The following is a 20,930-nucleotide window of genomic DNA, read 5'->3' as shown; positions in this document are numbered from 1 at the left end:
TGTGTCACAGACACATTGGCGACTTCCATCTGCAGCCCACCTTGAAATGAGAACAAACATAACGCCAGTGTGCCGAGGTCTGTTAACTTTTCCGACCCCACAGTCCACAAAATAGTGTTTTTTTATGCTGCAGCTGTGAAAATATCATCTCTAGGAAAGTGAGTACAGGCCTATTTTGTTCAGTGTGCTGACTAAGTCAGAAGTACAGATTTCTTTTCCAGTTAAGTTGTCGACTACACTATTTTGAGCTCCTTTTTCTAATATCCACGACTAATGCAGTGTTTAATACAATTTAAGCTTAATGTGCAAGATTTAGTAGTAGTTTGATTGGCCTTTATTTAACAGAAAAACACAACTCCTATTCCAGCAGCTTAAAATGGAGACAATATTGATAATTCAGTTGTTATATCACCCACTGTTATGTCCAAACAGACAGGGTTGACAAATCAACAGCATGGGATTAGGCATTTCTATGGGGCAAGAGCAAAGTAGATGCCAGTGGTGGTAAATTATTAGTAAATCTTTGTAAACAGTTGGTTCTTTTTATTTTTTTAAGCAATCCCATTTATTTACCATCACTTTTAATTATCGGTTCTTGAACCAAAACAGATTTAGTAAGGTTGTGTTACTGTCCCTATAATTGCTCTTTTGGGTATCTTCAGTAATTACATGTTTATGCCTGGTGTCAGGCTGCTAATGTATATTTTGTGCAAACCAGTCATTGGGAGGTCTGAGCTCAGGTTTAATATTTTTCCCACAGCATCATTTTCCCACATTTTGGGTCACTTTCCATTATTGCTTTTATCATTTCAAGTGCCATAAAACTATATTATAATTATGTTATTTTCTAGATAGCTATATACAACAACAACAACAAAAACCACCTTAAAGTCAACTGTTTTTTTAGAACATGCATGTTCTTACACACAACTACACAAAAAAATCAATTTATCTCCTGCTAAACAAAACAGTGAACACGATGGGAATTTGTTTCTATCCTCTTTTAGAAACAGCTGCCTCACAGTCAAGGATTTAGAGTTCTGAAAGTTCAACAGCATTTTTCACAGCCAGTCGTTGTAGTTTCATGCGGTCGCAGGCCAAGAATGTAAAGTCACCATAGAGACTGTCTGCAGATTGAATTGTCTCTTTTTTCTGTGTAATTATTACTTGCCACTCTTGTTAGAGGTGAGCAGCACAGCAAGCTAACAGATTGCCACATGTATAGCCACTAGTCATGGCACTGTAACAATACACCAACTGTGCGAAAACTGTACAGGAAATATCTTCTCAGAAAAAATGAGAATGCAAGGTGGAGGCGGTTCTAGACTTTTAATGGAAAGGTTTTTTTTAAGTTACTAAGAAACACATGTAGCCTACAATATGCACCCACAGACTCGGGAGGCTGCAAGACCAAACCACTGTGTTGAAATGATTAAGAAACCCCTCATGCAACATCTTAGTTCCCTACATGTGAAAACATCCTCTTTACAGAATAAATACAAAGTTGAACGTCTTGACATAATCATTTAACTGTTGGTTGCAGTCCAAAGCGGAAGCACAATATTTGTTTTTTAAATGTTTACAGCTAACCGACTAAGTAAGAGGATCCCCATCTATTGTAGGACAAGGAGAAGTTTGATAAGATATTATAACTATTAACATTACTGAGGAACTTCAGATAAGTTAACGACTTCCTCTATAAAAGTACAAATTCTACAGATGTATTACATACGAGGTTGACATTGTGGTTAAGAGTGAAATACACTCAGTGTCTACTTTATTACGTATACCGGTACAATCTAATTTAATCCAATACAACATATTTATGAAACTCATGCTGTTCATGTTGAAATGTTTAAATTCATGTTTATTACTGAGGTCATATTAAAGGTAGTTTAATACATTACAATACATTATATTGAGAGGTGTTTCTATTTTGTTGTCCTCCCCATTTACATATATGAGGGATGTAGAATATTAGAAACACCTCTAAATATAATGCAGTACAACGCCACCACTAATTAACTTAATGATAACAAATATACTTTAAGTAACACCTCTGTGATGGTGTCAACACAAATTGAACATTATAGACATCTTATCCCATGTTCTGGGTAAATACTCCATTCTGATTGGCTGCAGGGTATCCAGTGAGATGTGATAATGGACTCGTCGGGCATTAACCCTTACATAAAAGTAGACTTCATGGCAGAACAGTTATACTGGATTGCATTAGACTGTACAGGGGCACCTAATAAAGTGGACACTGAGTGTTTATTGACAACTATCTGATGGATTGCTCTGAAATTTGCTTCAAATATTCAGACATGTTAGCACGCTTACAGGCTACACTAAGTGTACCAGGCTAATATTACCTGCTGAACATCAGCATTGAAGCCTTGTCGCTGTTAGCACGTTAGCATGTGCCTACCTCTCATTGTTACTGCTCTAACACACATCATGGACTACATGGACACATGGGAGTCAGTTTATCAGAGAGGATGTTATATCTGTATGTGTGTCTCATGTCTTCGTTGCTGTTGTTTGTTTATTATTAAACATTTGATCAAAAAAAGATATGTGTATGTGTGTATATATATATATACACACACACACACACACATATATATATATATATATATATATATATATATATACACACACACACACACACATATATCTCTTCTGCATTGTTGGGTCTGACGCATCGCATCATCCTCTTCACAATACCCCATAGATTTCCGACGCTGGATTGGGAAACCCTGGGTTGACTGAACTAGTTGTTAACCAGCGTCGTGATACAGCTTATGCGCGACCGCGGGTGTTAGGTTAGGTGAAGCCGGGTAACTGAAAGAAATCCAGGACATGTTGATCTCGCTTCGTAGTACAGGCCTCTGGTGTCTTCAATATTGAACCTTTTCACAACATTCTAATTTTCTGAGATACTGAATTTGGGGTTTTCATTAGTGGTCAGTTCTAATCATCAAAAGTAAAATTAATAAACACTTGAAATATATCAGTCTGTGGGGAATGAATGTATACATTATACAAGTTTCAGTTTTTGAATGGAATTACCGAAATCAACTTTTTCATGATATTCTAATTATATGACCTGTGTGTGTGTGTGTGTGTATATATATATATATATATATATATATATATATATATATATATATATATATATATTTATCACAGGCTAAAGCCAAGATGAGCTTAGCTGTAATGCTAATGTGACTACTGTACTGCTGCTAAAGTTTAGATCTGTATGAGAAGGAAATGTCTTCCATTTCCCATAATGCTGCTAAATCCCATTAAAAGTTGTTTGGTGTCCTCTTCAAAAACAATGAACACTCAGATCTGTTTGTTTCTGAGGTAAAGTCAATAATAATAGGCTTTGCAGGATGTAAACTCAGTGGCGGTGATTCTTTCTTTGAGAAAAGCAAATGAGGGTTGTCTCACATTGTTTGATTTGTTGTCTGACAAAACAAGTCTGTCAATGATGCCTGATGCTGTATAAACATTCACTTACATGATTCCCAAAAGCCAGTTGAAAGACATGTTTTTTTGTTTTTTTTTTAAATCTTTGTCTTCATCCAATAAAGGTGTGATAACTACTGAACACCTGCGTTCTAGTTGTGCAAACAAATTATATAGGGAAAGGAGATGGTCTATTTCTGCTTTGTGTCATTTCAAACAATCCGTTTTAGGGTTTCACACTTAAGCTTAACATGTCATTGTGATATTCATGTGATAAAATCCCAAGCAGAGCAGATATTCATGGGATAAAAACTGGCATGGTCAATTCAGAGGGATTCTAAATGAAGGTTCACCCATCTGGTTTATGGTTAGCTTGGAAAATTGAGTTCTTAAGGAATCAGATTTGGTGTTTGGCCTTGGGAGGTTTTTTTTCCAACAGGAAACCATGAAACCATGAAAAAGCTGCTGTAACAGACAGCACACCTGCAAGTGGGAAGTGAACCAAAACAAACCTTTCTTTTTTTCTTCTGAAACCCTTTATGCACAGACAAACATGGCCAGCATGTCTGGTGTCATGGTACACTGGCAAAGTAATTTTCTAACTTAGGTTGAATAATCATAATCAATCATATACAAGGTGCAGTAGAAGACAAAACGTTGTGAGCTGTGTTCACACTATGAAAGCCAGATTAGATTAAAAAAACGTATCCCACATATATGAAGTTGCAAGTAAAAGATCATACAAATGTGTAATTTCCTGTCTTTTCGAAGGGATTTTTCTAATATTGACACCAGTGTACAGAATTTGGAAGCCTGCATCCACCAAATAGCTACTGTACGTTTTATAGGAACAAACCTCATACAGTCTCTTTACTATGAACACACACACGCACGCACACACACTCTCTCTCTCTCACTTTGATCCCGCCTTTTTCACTCGAATATTATCTGTTGTCACCTTCCACCAGCCTAACAGTTATGCATCATTTTCCCAGAAAAGATATCCTTATCACTGTCCCACCCATGAGCTCTGCAACGGGGAAGCCCAATGGTACAATCTACAGTAACAAAGTATGTGAACACAGTACAATCGGCCTCTAACAGTACCCACTTGTGAGAAACAATGTGAGGTGACAGCTGGAATCAAAGGTGCTGCAACATGTAGACACTTACTGAAGTGATCTGAAACTTGGAAGAAATGACTGCTGCACCATTGTGAGACATAAATAGATAAGGAAGTAGTGACAGCTAATTATGACAACAATACTGAGTAGTAGCAGCAGCACACAAAGACATCTCTCAGTATGTGTGTTTCCTTCTCAGCACAGGCAGAGCATGCATAAAAGTAGATCATGAGTAAAAAAAAAACTGGATTTACACGTATGCATGTCCATTAGGATTCCCAAAACACAACCCTTACTGAAACTCCAATTCACACTTGTACTAATGTGGAATGTATTTAAATGTTGAAGTAGTAGCAGACTACTATGGATGATGCAATTCTCATCCTGGATGAGGGCAGCTGGGGTCCTAGGGAGGGTTGAACATCTTGTTTGCTGTGCTGCAGACGAATGATATGCTATCTGTCTCATAACAGGGCAAAGCTTATACACACAGGGCCTGGCTCCAAAAGACTCTAACATCTTTGGTTACGTTATGACGTTAGTTTGGGACAGAGTTGAACAGCCCTTAGATATTTGTGCCTTTTGTGGTCAACATAAGTCATGTAGCTTCTGTGTATTCCATTTTATTTTATTTATATGAAGAACTCTTGCTCGATGCTGATTATAAAAAGCAGTTTGGTTTATTCTAACCATGCAAACAATATATTTTTTTGCACATTTAAGAGCTCTTTAACACTTTCCAGTACAGTAAAAAAAAAACAGCATAAACACCATATTTGCATAAAGCATAATTAAGCCTACGGCAAAGTTCTCTTTTCATGGCATCTTGTACTTTGCAATAATTTAAATAAATCCCTGACATGAAATTTGACAGCTGGCGTACTCAGCTGGGAGTAAGACAACAGTGACCACAAGTGGTTGGTATAAAGAACAACATCAAGATGGAGGTAAAAAAATATTTATTGGACAAACATGTTAGCCTGGCAGACTTTTAGCAGAAGTTGCTCATTAACATCATAATGCATCACTCACACATACATTCATTCATGCACGGCAACAAACAAACACTGGTTACACACACACGCACACACACACACACACACACAAGTTGGACATTATTTCCTTTAGTGGCTGGGTCGGAAGGGGAACGGCATTCCCGTCATGAAAGGCTGAGTGGGGTACTGAGGGTGAGAGGAGGCATGGGTGGCTAGAGGTGTGTGTGCAGTGTGTGCGGGGTGTGTGGGGTGTGTGGGGTGTGAGGCGATGGGGGAATGAGCTGCGTGGGGGCTGAAGGCCAGTGGAGGGGTGTGGATGTTGTTGTAGTACATCACCGGGCCTGACAACACCAACTGGAGCAAACTGGGGATACAAATACAAGAAAAAGCAAGAGATGACAAAAAAAGCAATTTTTAGGAAAGATTTGTACATAACAATTAAAGTCTGAGGGTTGATACACATCCACAATACAAAGGGCCATTATTAACCTGACACTCTTTGCCAGGGTGCTTACTGTAATTATGTTGACGGTTCTAAAACTGATACCACAGCCGGTGGAGAAAAGCACTATTTTTTTTTAAAGGAAAAGTAGCCTGAAATGGCAGCAGAAATTAAGTGTACGTATATGTCTTGACTTTTTTTTTTTTCCAACAGTTAAATTAGAGGTATTAAATCTGTATTCAAATAAAGTTACAGCGTTGTTTAACTAAAATGGTTTTATTTTCATCTGTAATTTATTGGGGGAATTTACTAGACCTCAACTTAGCACCCTGCGCTGTCCAGTGTGACCTTGCACATACTGAAGATGTTAACTGGGGGGTATTGATTATTAACATAGACATTCTCTACATAGGTATATAACCCTGAAACCGATGCTGTTCTTATCATACTCTTGTTCTTTATAGTTCTAGCTGAAACCAGGTAACCAAGGAAATGGACAGTTAATGGTTCTTACTTGTTGTGTGGCAGGCGGGAACAGATGGCTCTCAGGTCCTCTGTAGAGACAAGGCAGCATAAAATAAGCACTCAAACATCACCACAGCATGAGGAGACAATCCATATGACGAGCGATTAAACCAGTTTGTTAGTCATTTACTTGTTTAGTCATTGCTTGAAGCGCAAATCTGTAGCTTTTCACACAGTGTTGCTCTATGCAGTTCTACAGCAGAGAAGGTGGAGATGTTGTAGGTTATGTGGAAGCCTGATGTCCATTTGGGTTTTAGTCCCTATGAAACTGGAAAATGCTCTAGCTAGGAAACTATGATGCTATTAGGTATATGCTTCATTTTTATTCACATAAATACAAACAGGGTGTGAAATGTGTAGCTTTCAGGTTCTGTTCTGAATGAACTCCATCGGTCAACCAGGACAGGTATGACCCCGACAAGCCGTCAGTAATCTACATTATCATAGCAGAGTAGGGACTCTCAGATGGATTCATTGAAGTATCTCTTGTAAAAAGACAACGTATCCCAAGATACACCTCCTGGGTAAACTAAAGCTAAATAAATAAACTGACAGTTTGAAATTCAGAAATTACAGATAACAGCTTTAAGTACAATAATATCATTACATTCTCAATTAAAAAACACAAATAATAAGTGTTTGTTGTTGGATGTGTGCTTTGTAAGCTCTCAGCCTTTCATGTCTTTATAAGACAGCACAGTAGAAACTGACAAGACAGAGAGAAATAGAGCACGTATACTGAGCTTAATTTGAATATCTGTAACAATTAGTTTCCGGTCTCAGGCCCAAGAATGCAGCTACTTTTGGCTTTGAGGCAATCTATGACAAGACAAGAATTTGTAATGTAAACCATCTCCTCGATCCACTTTTCTAGCCTCTACTTCTACCGCTTGTATCTTTCTTTACACAATCTTACCTCTCGAGCAGAGCAGAGCTCCGTTGGCCATGGCCACCTGCAGGGCCTGTGCCAGCCGGTCCAGGACCAGCTGAGACAGTGCACGTGTATCTGCAGATGAAGCATGTGTGTGTTTGTCGGCCTGGTCCAACAGCCTGGAGAGGTCTGAGGTCAGGGCAGCCAGGGACTCCATCTGGAGCAACGCCAGGCGACCGTAAAGCCCCTTCTCATTTAGTATGTTCGGCAAAAGCATGAGGACCTGATGGTGGCAGGAGAAGGACAATGGCATGGGAAAATGACTTGATTATCTTCACATGGTGGAGGTGTTTAGCATATTGCAAATGTATGTATACTGTAGGTAAATGTATCTAACCACACCACACACCTGTAGGACACTCAGATGGAGAGCAGAGAAAAGAGGCCCCACCTCTGGCTCACTCTCAGTGGTGCCATTGGTTAACGCCTGCTTCTTGTCTCTCCTGTAGGCCAGGGGGGCTTTGACACACCAACGCACCAACCCCCCTAATGGTGTAACATCAAGGGAGCTGATTGGCTGATTGCCAGAGAGGGGCGTGTTCAGGAAGGTGATTAGGACTAGACGAGGGTCATCTTGGATCCACGACACAATCATCTGTAGGAGTTCTAAAGGAGGCGTGAGCTCCTCTGAAAACAAACACACACAAAGATGTTGTTAATGATTAACATTGTTAGAGAACATTCCAGGGTATTTTACATTTGCAGCCATTTTTACAAAAAGATGTTGACATAACGCATTCCTTCCTTCTTCCTTCTAGTAATAGTTTTTTACGGTCACAGTATTTAGATGTTTTTGTACTTTTGTGTCATCCCACCTGTGGTGAGGTCATAGAGGGTGGTAACAGCAGTGATGAACTGGCAGCAGAAGCGTGGGCTGGCGCTGTGGATGTTCTGCAGGGTGGGCCCCGAGCCTGGCACCATACTACAGTAGTCGTCTACTAACACCTGAGCCAGGCGCACACAGTACACACGGTGGGTTCTCTGCAGGACGTAAACACAACCAGATGCACATGTTCAGTACATCCACAGCACACACACACACACACACACACACACACATATCCACAGATGAAGAGAGGCACTAAGGAGTAGGGCTGGGTATTGTTTCAAATATTTCGATACCGATAGAGTGACTTCAGTAACGGTTCCTGAACGATACTTTTTTGTACTGCAGTACTTTACCAATTTAATAAAATCCATTTTAACAAAAAGAAATTACAACATTACGGTACAAATCTTTTTCAGCTCCTTCACACCTATGTTACGCACACTGTAGTCAAGCCTCTCAAAATACAACAAGCCCGTCTCTGTGTGTAATATAGTGTTTTTCCTGCATGCCTTTACTACGTGTAATGTTAGACAGCCAATCACCAGCTTTATTAGCTCTTGGTACAAGCATACTGCATGCTTATTGGCTTACTGACGCTGATGAGATTTACTCCTTAGGTATTGAAATTTGGTATTAAATAGCAAGGCATTTTTCCATTCTCGATACTATGGAGGTAATTCGGCCGGTGTCTAAAAGTAGCAAAGTTCGGTACCCAGCACTACTAAGGAGTTGAAATATATCACACACGAAAGTACTCAATCAGGACTAGCCTCACACTCAATGTCTAAAACTCAAATTGAAGTATAAAACCCCACACAAAACACAGTTTTATGCACATTCCAGTATGTCAGTGTGTTTGAATTCTCACCTGTAACCAGGTAGCAGCACATTCCAAGATAGGAACTCTGCCCACAGCGATAGCCATGGACACCAGCTTGCCTAACAGCGCCATGCGACTTTCGTCTGCCTGGTTGCCTTGAAGACTAAAGAGGGCGGAGAACATAAGCTGACGGACAGTATCGCGGCTCTGTTCCTGGAAACAGCTGCACATGATCTCCAATAGCTGGAGTTCCTGGAGAGCACTCATCCTCTATAAAAAGAAAAACACAGACAATGTATTGCTGTCCATATGTGTGTGTTTATATATTGCATATTGGTGTGCACAAGCATTGGAGGGTCATGTCTTACCCTGGCTGGGGTGTTTCTGTCCTTAGGTGCATGCAGAATGAACTCCTCCACCAGCTCCTGGGTTTTGGAGTCGACCTGAGGAGGCTGCCTCCCTGACTGCACCAGGTTACAGATGTAGATGTCCAGGTGATACAGCAGCTCCTTGGCTGCACTCAGCACATCGCGAGGCAGCAACGACTGGCGAATGTCGCCCATCACCACCTAACAGAGACCCGTACAAAATGTGACACATTCAGGGAGTGACATGTTGTGTGTCAACAACTGTTTCAAATAGGCGATTAAGCTTGTGATTAATGAGTTAACTAGGATTTTCAACATTTAATGTATGGAACATGGGTATAATGTTGTAGACTTTGCTTTACAAAGCCTTGCAATAATTTGTCGGGGATGTGTCTTATGTACTGAAAAAATGCATCTAGCTGTAACACAACAATGCACTGATCCTGTTTACTTGTCTATGCACGAAAAAAGAAATACGGGTGTGCAATGAATACCGATACAACAATAGTAATAACAAAGTCGAGTTGTAACGTTACATTTCTATTATATACAGTGTTCGTAGTGTTAGTGGAAACTCAACACTTATCAGGTTGACAGCTCCAGTCAGTCGGTCTCATCCAGACCGCTACAGCTAACGTTAGCAAGGTTAACGTTAGCTAAAAAGACTTTTTTCTATTCCGCAACAACTCTCACATGCGTTAGTTATCGTCAGGGCCTTTTAAGGAAAACACATATGTTTAGTAGATGTCTTACCTCTACAAAAATAGCTTAATATACTTAATAAATTTGCCGACGATGAGAGTAGTGAAAGATCTCAAAACGACGACGGAACCACTTCCTGTTGCTACGGAAGCCTGCGTGGGATAGAAATAATGCCATTGACGTTTTCAGCGGAGGCAGTGCATGTTTGTATTTACGCACGGCGCGGCCATCAAAATAAAAACAATAGACATTAACAACAAACACCAACAAAGTCAAGTATGCCACCGTAAACGTAGACTAATGTTTTTCAAATTACCAAAAAATGTTTTATCTCACACAGAATAGCATAAAAGGAAAAACTCCTGTAGGCCTATTTTATTCAATCGGCCTCTTCCGTTGGAGATATTTATAAATTAGCCTATTTTAGCTAACAAAGACAAAGACCTCAAGTTTTTCGAAATTAAAACAGACTTTTTTCTAATCTATTTTTATACATTTATTCCGTTGTAGATATTTATAGTTAAAGGAGCCTATTTTGCCCACCCTTATGATAGGAAAAACTATAATTTATTTTTCTTATTTATAGGCCTATACATTTAGGCCTCCGTTGTAGTTATTGACATTCTTTAATGCAAGCATGGGATATACGATTTTAGTAGCCTATGTTTTTTTTCCCCGCAGTAAGTATACAATATAAAGGGATGTAGACAAGTCGTTTTTGCTTCTGTACAGGAACTATATCATATTGAAAATCACTTTGGCACACTGTAATCCCTTAATCTACACAGGGGCGCGCCCGCTAGGCACCGAACCGATGAGGGGAAAAGGAAACAGTGGTGCACTCTCTGTGGCGCGCTCCCGGCAGTTCAGCACTTCGGTGTTGCACTTTACCGTCCCGTCGACTGATCCCAAGCAGCCCGCAAGATGACTATCAATACCATGGCTAAAGAAGGCTGGCACCGGGAGCAAATGTCATGCTTTCGAAAGGTAAGATTGAATGATTCTGTCTCCTTTAGGTTGTGTTTATAATGTCACATAGTATAGCCTACTGTATCCTATAGGCTATATAACCATTTGTGAATCCGAAAACATAGAGTACCGGTGCGAGGATGAGAGCAAGTTATGAAAGGGTGGAACATTTAATATGTGCATTGTTTATTCTGGATTTCTGATTTATATATGTGTTTTGACTGCTTTTCCATATTGTGTGTGTGTGTGTGTGTGTGTGTGTGTGTGTGTGTGTGTGTGTGTGTGTGTGTGTGTGTGTGTGTGTGTGTGTGTTCCCCTGACAGATGGAGAAAGTGATTGTGGCCATGCAGGACCCTGACATGGGCATGAAGATGAGAAACCAGAGACTTCTCATCACTGTCATTCCACATGCCATGACAGGTGTGTGTGTGTGTGTGTGTGTGTGTGTGTGTGTGTGTGTGTGTGTGTGTGTGTGTGTGTGTGCGCGCGGCGAGCACGTCCCTTTATGTCAGTGTGCATTAGCATCTGTGTGTGGACATGCACGTTGCACTTGTGTTTGTCCCAGCAGTCATGCATAATGCACCAGTGAATTTGGGAGAATACTGTGTGCTTTGCAGAGTAGAGGGAGGAAGTTTGTCCTCTTTTTTGTTTCCTTTATTTCTGTCTCTCGTTTTTTCTTCAGGCCATGACATAATTGCCTGGTTGATCCATACATATAGTATCTGTGAGGAGGGTAAGTTAGTGTATTAATACATCCATTTTGTGTTTATGTGACAGAAAGAGAGTATTTGCATTGCTTCTCTGTTTCTGTTTTCCTTGCATGTGTAGTTGCTAGTGTGTTGCCAGGATATGGTGTTTTCTCTCAAGCTGACGTGGTAGTGATGTGTATGTGTATGTGCGTGTGTGTGTGTGTGCCTGCGTGCATGTGTGCATGTGTGTGTGTAATGTGGGGGTTGCTGTTTCCAGTAAACAGGAGTAGGGTGAGCCCCAGAGGATCCATGTTTGATTAACTCACCTGATGATCTGGGTTTGATTAGTGTCCCTGCAGGTTTTCACCTCAGGAGACTTTACCGTACCTGAAGTAAATTAGAGGTTGGAAAAGAAAAAATAGCCACTGGTCCCTTTTGCCTCAGAGCACTTAAGGAGGAAAGAGAGGAGCGAGAGAGAGAGAGCGAGAGAGAGAGAGAGAGAGAGAGAGAGAGAGAGAGAGAGAGAGAGAGAGAGAGAGAGGTAAGAACTGATTAAAATGCATCACACAGTTTTTTTTGGTAGCTGTCAGTCTTTCGGGCTTTTTAACAAATGAGCAGAGGTACTGAAGATTGATGATGCATTTCATCACTGGGAAAAAGCCTTGATTTGAGAGAGATTGCTGACAAGATGCAAAAGTTATGACAAATTAGGCCCACAGCATGTTATACTAATTCTATTCCTTGTGGCCAGTTGGTTGATTGATTGATTATTGATTTTCCACATTCAGTTTCTTCAATTTGAATGAACGTTCACTAATGAAACGGCTCTTTACAGTGGTAAATAAAAACCTGGGTAATATGCAATTCGTTTTTGACTTAGTATAAGTTGTATTGTGTCCTATACAAATCACGAACATTTATAGCAGACTAAGGTGTATAAGCTTGAATAAAAAGCTGGATGAACTACTTTAAGTGTACAGCCCCGACAGTCACCTAACGAAACTGAAACTGTAAGACAGTCCAATGAATAGTTTCTTCTGTGGTGTTTAACAGAGGCACTGCACCTTAGTGGCTTGCTGGTGCGATATGGGTATATTTACCCTCTCAAGGAGCCGAGATCTCTTGTGTTACGGCCTGATGAGTCGCCCTACCGCTTCCAGGTAAGTCGGTCATCCCTCATGCAGTAAATTCATTCTGGTTGCTTGTAAAAACCCTCTGCCTCTCCTTCCAGTTTAAATGCTTTACCACGTTTGGCTTAACCCTCACATTCCCTCTATCACTGGCTATCTCCCCTAAACTCTCTCACTCCATTAGCCCACTTTCTAATCCCCCATCCATCTGTCACTCTCTGCTGCCACCTTTTCATCACCCCACTGTACTATCAATCTCTATCAGACATTAAAATAAATGTCACTTGTTTTTCTCAGACTCCTTACTTCTGGATTAGTACCCGGTGGCCTGCCTCAGAGCTGGATTATGGTAAGGCAAAAAATTAAACTGAAGGAGTAAGAGGTGATCTCAGTAAGGCCCCGTTATATATTATATATTTAATTGTGAGGGAGAACAATCATTTTCCACCCACTATAAAATGTGACAAAGTACCAATAATTCTATGTAGCTTTCACAATTATCACGTCTTACAAAGAGTTCTGGTAAGCATTTTCAGGAGCTTTGGGCAAAACATACATAGATGTAGATCAGGGCATAGATCTCTTAACCTATGTTCTTTACTGTTTTTGTTTTCCTTCTTATATGCCACCAGCAATATATTTGGCTAAAAAGAACATAAGAAAACAAGGAGAACTGATGGAATATGAAAAGGTGAGGAAAGTGTGTGTCTGTGTGTGTAAGTTAGAGAGCTTTAAGAGTGAGAATGTGTGTATTATGAATTATGCAGTAGTCTGGGGTAACTGGCCTATGCCATTATTACTTTTCTAAATTCTCTCTTTTCTGTGTGTGTGTGTGTGTTTTCTTCTTTTCTTATTCATTCCTTGCCCTTTTTCTCTTCCTTTTTAGGCGAGGTACAGTCTGTTACACAAGAGGATCAACCACACCTGGGACTTTGTGGTGATGCAAGCCAGAGAGCAACTCAGGTATGCTCACACACATGCACCCACACACAGACAGACACACGCACGCACGCACACACACACACACACACACACACACACACACACACACACACACACACACACACACACACACACACACACACACACAAACTTACAGTGTGATTTATGTTTAGAGCATCCAAACAGAGGCGAAAGGCTGACCGCATTGTTCTCGAATGTCAGGAGCAGGCCTACTGGCTCATCAACAGACCCCCGGTATGTTTACTGTTATTGTACTCTTTACTACACTACTGCACTATACTGTTCTATATTATACTATACTATACTGTACTCTGCTATACTATACTATACTATGCAATGCTTTACCATACTACACAACTATAGAAACATGTTTTACAGTATTTAAACAGTCAGTCCCACTTTCCCGCTAATGTTCACTCACAATCCCTTCTGCCTCCTACATGAAATATTAAACCCATCTGGTAAAAACTTCAACAGGGGAAACAGAGAGAGCGAGAAAATGAATAATCATCATATTTCACTTTTTTCATCACAGCAGTCCATTTTATTCTTAGATGGAGACAAGTAGAGAGAATGATCAGAAGGGAAATAAAAAGAGAGGGGCAGGGAGGGGAGGAGGAAAGGGATGATGGGAAGTGTAGAGGTACTGTGGGGGAGAGGAGAGGGTAAAGCAGAGTACAAGAGTTTGGAGGAGGGACTCCATCTTGTCTTATGAATTAGAGACGAGGACATGGAGAAAAAGAAAGAACAACTTGAGAATAAAAATCAGAGCCAGTGAAGTGTAAGGCTCAAGAAAGGATAAGTGCTTACTCAACACGCATATTCTCATCAGAGACACATATATATACACACACACACACACACACACACACACACACACACACACACACACACACATAGTTATTAGTGTGTGTATGTTTGTGTATTTTCTTCAGCCTGGGGCGCATAGTGTGTTGGACATGGGTCTGGAGAGACCAAATAACAGCGCAGGAGTTACACTGGTCAGTAGCATCATATTTCTTTACTTCCTGTTCTAGTGTTTATTCCTCTCTAAAAAAGCTAATTGATAACACATCTGCTATCTATCTCTTCTCTCGTTTGTTTAATTGCTTTCCCTCTTTCCTGCCGCTGGGATTGTTTCAAAGTAAGTGTCCGAGTGAGCTGTGCTATACTATGGACAAATACAGTAAATCACAATATTTTTTATAATTTATACAATAAACATATAAATAGAAGTGAAATATTTGAGGCCCTGACATGACATGTTAGCCATCTCCATTGTCCCACACAATTTCTAATTAGCAGCAGCAGCACAGAAAAATATTCATCATGATAATAATTAAATATATAGTATGTTATGAACCGTATAACTTTACATTGTGCATTTCTCATTTTTTAGAATATATCCTGCTTTAAACTTTAAAGGCATTGTTTGTATGGGTGAACACATACAGACACAGGGAAGCTGCCTACTGCTATTGATATGACTATAAATGTATAATGCAGTCATTGTGTGAGCCAAAGTGATGACTGTGTTTTTCTTAACAGAACTAGAACAGTGAGCACTACAAAAGTGAGGTAAACATGATATATAATGTATACACCCTCACTTTAAGTACATTGAGTATATAGCTCTTTTTGCGTGTTTACATTTGTACGTGTGCTTTTTGCCTTTGTTTACAGATTGAAACCTCTAGAAAGGCTCTTGGAAGAAACCGTGTAAAGTCATCCATCTGCCTAGAAAGGTATGTGTCAGTTTGATGAAAACACGTGTGCAGTGCAGACACACACACATGCACACATAAGGACTAATGGTCCAGTCCTGGACTGCCTGAACCGAACTCTACATCTCCAGTGTGCACACACATGCCTATAAGGCTTAGTGCTCCCACTATAAGAGCCACTAATGGATGCTTCCTGAGGCAAGTTGGAATTAGTGACCATTAACTCTTATGATCTGCAGCGCTAATACAATAATACTGTGTGTTTTTGTGCGTGTGCATGCCTCTGCATTTGTGTGTGTATGTGCAGTTTTGTGAAATACAGCGAGCAGTATCAGAACCACGACCCCATTATGCAAGGGTCCCTTCCCAGTAACCCCTGGATCTCTGATGACACCGCATATTGGACAATGAATTCAGAAATGTGAGAGAAAACACACACACACACACACACACACACACACACACACACACACACACACACACACACACACACATTATAACAACTTAAAACTACAGTCCACTAGTAGTCTAAAGAAAGTCATAGCTGTTTTCAGCTTTTGTAGTATCTCTTAACATTTCAATTCATTTTGTGGTTCAAAGTCACATCAGAGTAGTTCACAGTGTCACATTGGATGTGTTTGTGTTGTTGGTGTGTCTCTGTGAGCAGGGTGTCTACACCAACACGTCTTCGAGTGGAACGTTGGAGCTTCAGCTTCATGGAGCTTCTCAGTGACGACATGGGGAGGCGGGAGTTTATGACCTACCTGGAGAAAGAGTTCAGTGGTAAGATAGAGTGACTAAAATCTTGGAATATACTCAAAATACAAATGTTAGAACATTTGGTGATTAGGTATGGTGATCATAACCGACCCAACTTGGTGAAAGGAATTCATACAAAGAAATACCCCATATTTCTTCTAACTTCTTATTTCTATTCTGAATAAACTTCTGTTTTACAGGTTAAATCACAACCCCGTGGTTTGGGTGGCAATGGAATGCTGAAAACAGAATTATATATGGAGAAGTGTACCGCACTAATAAAGAAAGAAAAATGAATTTAATTGTTATCATAGGACAATCATCTTAAAATGGTTCTTACTCTTATTAGCATTCAGAATTTCATAATCTCTCCCAATGACCTTTTTCAATCCCAGCGGTGAAAGATGGAAGGGTTGAGGTAGTGGAAAAAAAGATTAATTTCATGATATGGTTACAAGGGAAGATGGAAAGAGTAGATAAGGAAGAACATTAGAGACACAAAGCAAAGGAAGGGATCTGTTCATCCATGCAGACATAGGAAATAGTGCCAGGGGCCAAGGTTTTCCACAGAGAAACGCCATGCTATAAAAAGTCTCTAATTGTTTGTCACATTTTCCTGCTTGACTGTTGTGTTATTCACCTGCATACATACCCAACACCTCATTGTCTTTCTCTCTGCCAGCGGAGAACCTGTGTTTCTGGCAGGCCTGTGAGGATATTAAGCATGGAGAAAGCTCCAGGATCATAGAGAAAGTGGAAATGATCTACAAGTAAGCGTATAAGCACACAAACATGCAAAAGTAATGCACACTTATATCTACTGTCAGATGACTTCCACCCTTTTGTGTTTGACTCAGGAACTTCCTGGCTCCTGGAGCTGCCTGTTGGGTCAACATCGACAGTAAGACAATGGATAAAACTCTAGAGGGGATCAGAAACCCACATCGTTTTGTCATGGACGACGCACAAATGCACATCTACTTTCTCATGAAGAAGGTGTGACCTCATTGCAGTTTGATACTTGAAACTTTACCCTTTGAATATAGATCTGGAAAGATTTGGTTATGCATGTTTTAGCCCTTTGGCTGTATTCTTTACATTTCAGCTAAATTATTTCCGAAACTATGCAACTTTGTGAAGAATCTGAATGTACGTTGTTTTCTTCTTCCAGGGATCCAATGGTTTAAATTCATCTCTATAAAATATGAACATCTTTTAACAGACTTTTGATAACTATTTGAATGTAACATAGCCAAATAGGGCTGGGAGATATGAATATATATATCCTCAAAGCGATATATAAAAATGCCTATCAGGTGTGGCTGGGTTAGCTCAGTGGGTAGAGCAGGCGCACATATACTGAGAATGTATTTCTCGACGCAGACGTCCAGGGTTCAAATTCGACCTGTGATGATTTCCTGCATGTCTTCCCCTTCCATATCTAGCTGTCCTATCAAAATAAAGGCGGAAAAGCCCATAAAATAATCTAAAAAAATAATGCCTAGCAGATATATTTTTCTACATGCTTTCTATTGCAATGTCAGAAAACCAGTGGCCAAACTTTGTTATAGCAGTATTTAAGTAATTGGAACGACTCATTACATTCTGATTCTTGCATGTAGGAGTGAAGCTGTAGGAAACCATAAAGGCGCTGTTTTGCTAACATGGAGTATAGAGTACACAAAAATAGGCTTTACCATGTGGTTATTACATATAAACTATTTATTTATTGAATTACCAGAAAACATGCTATATCGTGATATGAAATTACCTATATCAATATAGGTATATATATATATATATATATATATATATATATATATATATATATATATATATATAGATAGATAGATAGATAGATAGATAGATAGATAGATAGATAGATAGATAGCCATATCACCCAGCCCTATTGCCAAATATAATTGCAGCCTTGATGTTCAGTGTGATGGAAGTTAGGCTACTACTCAAGCAAGCGTCACAAATCTGCTAATTGATTTTCATAACTTTGAGAATAAAAAATCAATGGCTGCCTGGAAGAGTAGGATTTAACAGTGATTTAACAGGGTTTAGATCTCCAGGGGACAAGAAGAGGTATAACTGTGTGTCGTCAGCGTAATTGTGATAACGTGCATGTGGTTTCCGGATTATTGGGCGTAGCCAAACTGTAACAGCAGTGGACCCAGTATTGACCCCTGAAGGATGCCACATTTGATTTCCTTTCCTAGATGTACTATAATTACTAGTGAAACAAACAGTTGTCATCCATTCAGATAGAATGCAAACCAAGCACATTATATTTGGTCAAAACATAAATTTTCTGTCAACTTTAGTAGCTAGTTTTAGAAAGGTCTTCATTTGCTCATGTGTGGACTTCATAAACACACATGAGCACACATCACACATCACATCATAATGGCAACTTCTAAGGTTAGCTGACGTAGAACATACTTAATATTGTATTTGTGTGTATGTTTGTGTATATAGGATTCTTACCCAAGATATCTTAAGTCTGACCTATACAAGAACATGCTGGCCAAAGCTACTGTCCCCCAGGAGACAAAGAAAAGGTGAAATGACACATCAATTACCACTTTTACTTTACTTTTACTTTAATACATTATTCTCTAACATTATACTCCTTCCTTTCAGTGTGTTCCCCTTCGTGAGACGCCAGCGGCATGCTAACCCCTCCCCTGCTCAGGCTATCGCCCAGGCAACAGAGGAAGACGGGCATGCAAAGGGGGCCGGGCAAGCAGGTACCAAGTCTGCAGCCGGCTCCCATGTCTGATGCCAGGCCAAAAAGAATGTATCTTTTGGCCCCCTAAGCAACCACCCAAGGAGTTCTCCTCTGCTTTTCCTTTTAAGTCAAACTGTGCGTGTGAAAGCCAAAGCTTTTCTTTCATCGCGGCAACATTACCAGAGCTAGGATTTCAACATTAGAGCTTCCTCTCAGAGCACAGGTGTTAATGCGTACCTCAGCAGCATCACATCTTATTTCCAGAGCAAGAGTAGTGTACAGCAAAATGAAACAAGCTTTTAGTGCTACTGTTACATCCTTCACTGCTGCATAGCCATCCTGCATCCACATCCCATCTCAGTCCAAAAAGTCTGTCCTGTTGTTCTTGATATGGACTTTAATACCAAATCTTCCTTTCTCCCTCAGTAACCTTTATATATAGTTTATTCTGTATTTCATAAGCAGGTTTAGGCAAAAATATTGTTTATAGATCAATATAGATGCAAAATATGTTGTATATAGTCAAATCTTTGCCTCAGCATGTGTGTGATTATCGTACAATTTGCTTGTTTTGTTCATTCCATGCCGGAGCTTGACATTGTCATGGTTGTTGCTGTTAATTTTGCTCGAGCATGTATTCATCCCAATAAAATGTCACAACAGCACTCAGTGTTGTGTTTTGCTCTCAGCTCTGCATGCTGTGGTAAACTGTGAGGGTGTGTGGATCTGTGATCAGGCTTTTATTTTCTACTTTCCATTTGACTTTCTCGCGTTTCTATCTTCTATTTCTTTCACGTCCCGTTTCTTTGTAACCCTCGGGTCTATTTTAAGCACAAAGCCTTTATATGGTTTGTTTGAGCATTTATTAAACTCCAGATATAAAGGCTTTGTAATATTGAATTATAGAGATCCAGTAACTCAGCCCATTTGACAGCTACTTCCAGAAGCTTAAAAACCAGCTGCTATTTGCAGAAAATATTGGCTCAGGTCTGTTTCCTACAGTGCCATTTGTCTGCACATGCTGTTCTCTTTCTCGTCCACTTCTGTCACTCTGAACCATGGATGTATTATATTAAGATCTGAACTTGGTAACTTCTTTTTACCCCTTTTTTCTTCATCTAATAATCTTTCTAATAATAATAATCTCCAGGTTTACTTTCCTCTCTTCTTCCCTCCACTGATCCCGTGGGAGCTGCAGTTTCTCTCACTCGACTCGCTCCCTCGACTCGCTCCCTCTACTGGCTGTATGTGGTTAAAGTAACACTAGTTTTACTTATCCCTATAAATTAGTGGGTCCCAACAACTTTTTGGCTTGTGACCCCTAAAAACTAAAACTGTCTACTATTCATCACAGGATTAGGTGTGAGTGTAAACCCGAGTTGTGAGCACTTAAACCAAAGTTAGATTTTTCATTCTCAGACCATTTTTTTGGGAGACGACTGAAAAGGTGAAAGTATCAAACAGCTAAACAAAATAAATACGATAGAATATTTACAAGAAATAAATTCATTTTTGTTATCTCTTTAATCATCTTGAGAACCCTTAGATAGGATAGGAAGCGGTTAGGTTGGGAATAACTCGTAAATACAGCACATAAAGGGCCACATAAATAATTAGTGTCTATACAGAACTTATAACATATTAAACGGGCACTCCACTGTTTACTCATCATAAGGACAACTCAGCTTGTGAAATAAGTTGCGAAATATCTTCTATGGCTGTGAAGGAGCCTTAAGTCTTAGTCTT

The 20,930-nt window shown here is 39.8% G+C and overlaps 2 protein-coding genes across 2 annotated transcripts; one reads left to right on the top strand and one right to left on the bottom strand.

Moving 5' to 3' along the window:
• Positions 1–5,543: 5,543 nt before the first annotated feature.
• On the bottom strand, positions 5,544–10,360 carry ints15 (integrator complex subunit 15). Its single transcript, XM_078264713.1, has 8 exons — positions 10,265–10,360; positions 9,512–9,712; positions 9,192–9,413; positions 8,310–8,475; positions 7,844–8,121; positions 7,480–7,717; positions 6,553–6,592; positions 5,544–5,960 (listed from the first exon to the last, which is right to left on the bottom strand). The coding sequence occupies exons 2-8, from the start codon at positions 9,704–9,706 to the stop codon at positions 5,726–5,728; spliced, it is 1,374 nt and encodes a 457-aa protein (XP_078120839.1). The 5' UTR covers positions 9,707–9,712; positions 10,265–10,360; the 3' UTR covers positions 5,544–5,725.
• Positions 10,361–11,050: 690 nt separating this feature from the next.
• Positions 11,051–19,924, top strand: rgs11 (regulator of G protein signaling 11). Its single transcript, XM_078265032.1, has 17 exons — positions 11,051–11,200; positions 11,506–11,602; positions 11,865–11,915; positions 12,925–13,031; positions 13,299–13,350; positions 13,634–13,692; positions 13,888–13,964; positions 14,117–14,198; positions 14,900–14,965; positions 15,519–15,542; positions 15,648–15,709; positions 15,996–16,109; positions 16,356–16,471; positions 17,130–17,217; positions 17,305–17,443; positions 18,932–19,014; positions 19,097–19,924. Exons 1-17 carry the CDS (start codon positions 11,138–11,140, stop codon positions 19,233–19,235), a joined length of 1,419 nt encoding a protein of 472 aa, XP_078121158.1. The 5' UTR covers positions 11,051–11,137; the 3' UTR covers positions 19,236–19,924.
• Positions 19,925–20,930: the final 1,006 nt, after the last annotated feature.

Source organism: Sander vitreus, chromosome 12, assembly GCF_031162955.1.
Source record: "Sander vitreus isolate 19-12246 chromosome 12, sanVit1, whole genome shotgun sequence".
Lineage (NCBI taxonomy): Eukaryota > Metazoa > Chordata > Actinopteri > Perciformes > Percidae > Sander > Sander vitreus.
Note: the sequence above shows the minus strand (reverse complement) of the source record. Positions and strands in the feature narration are given on the sequence as shown.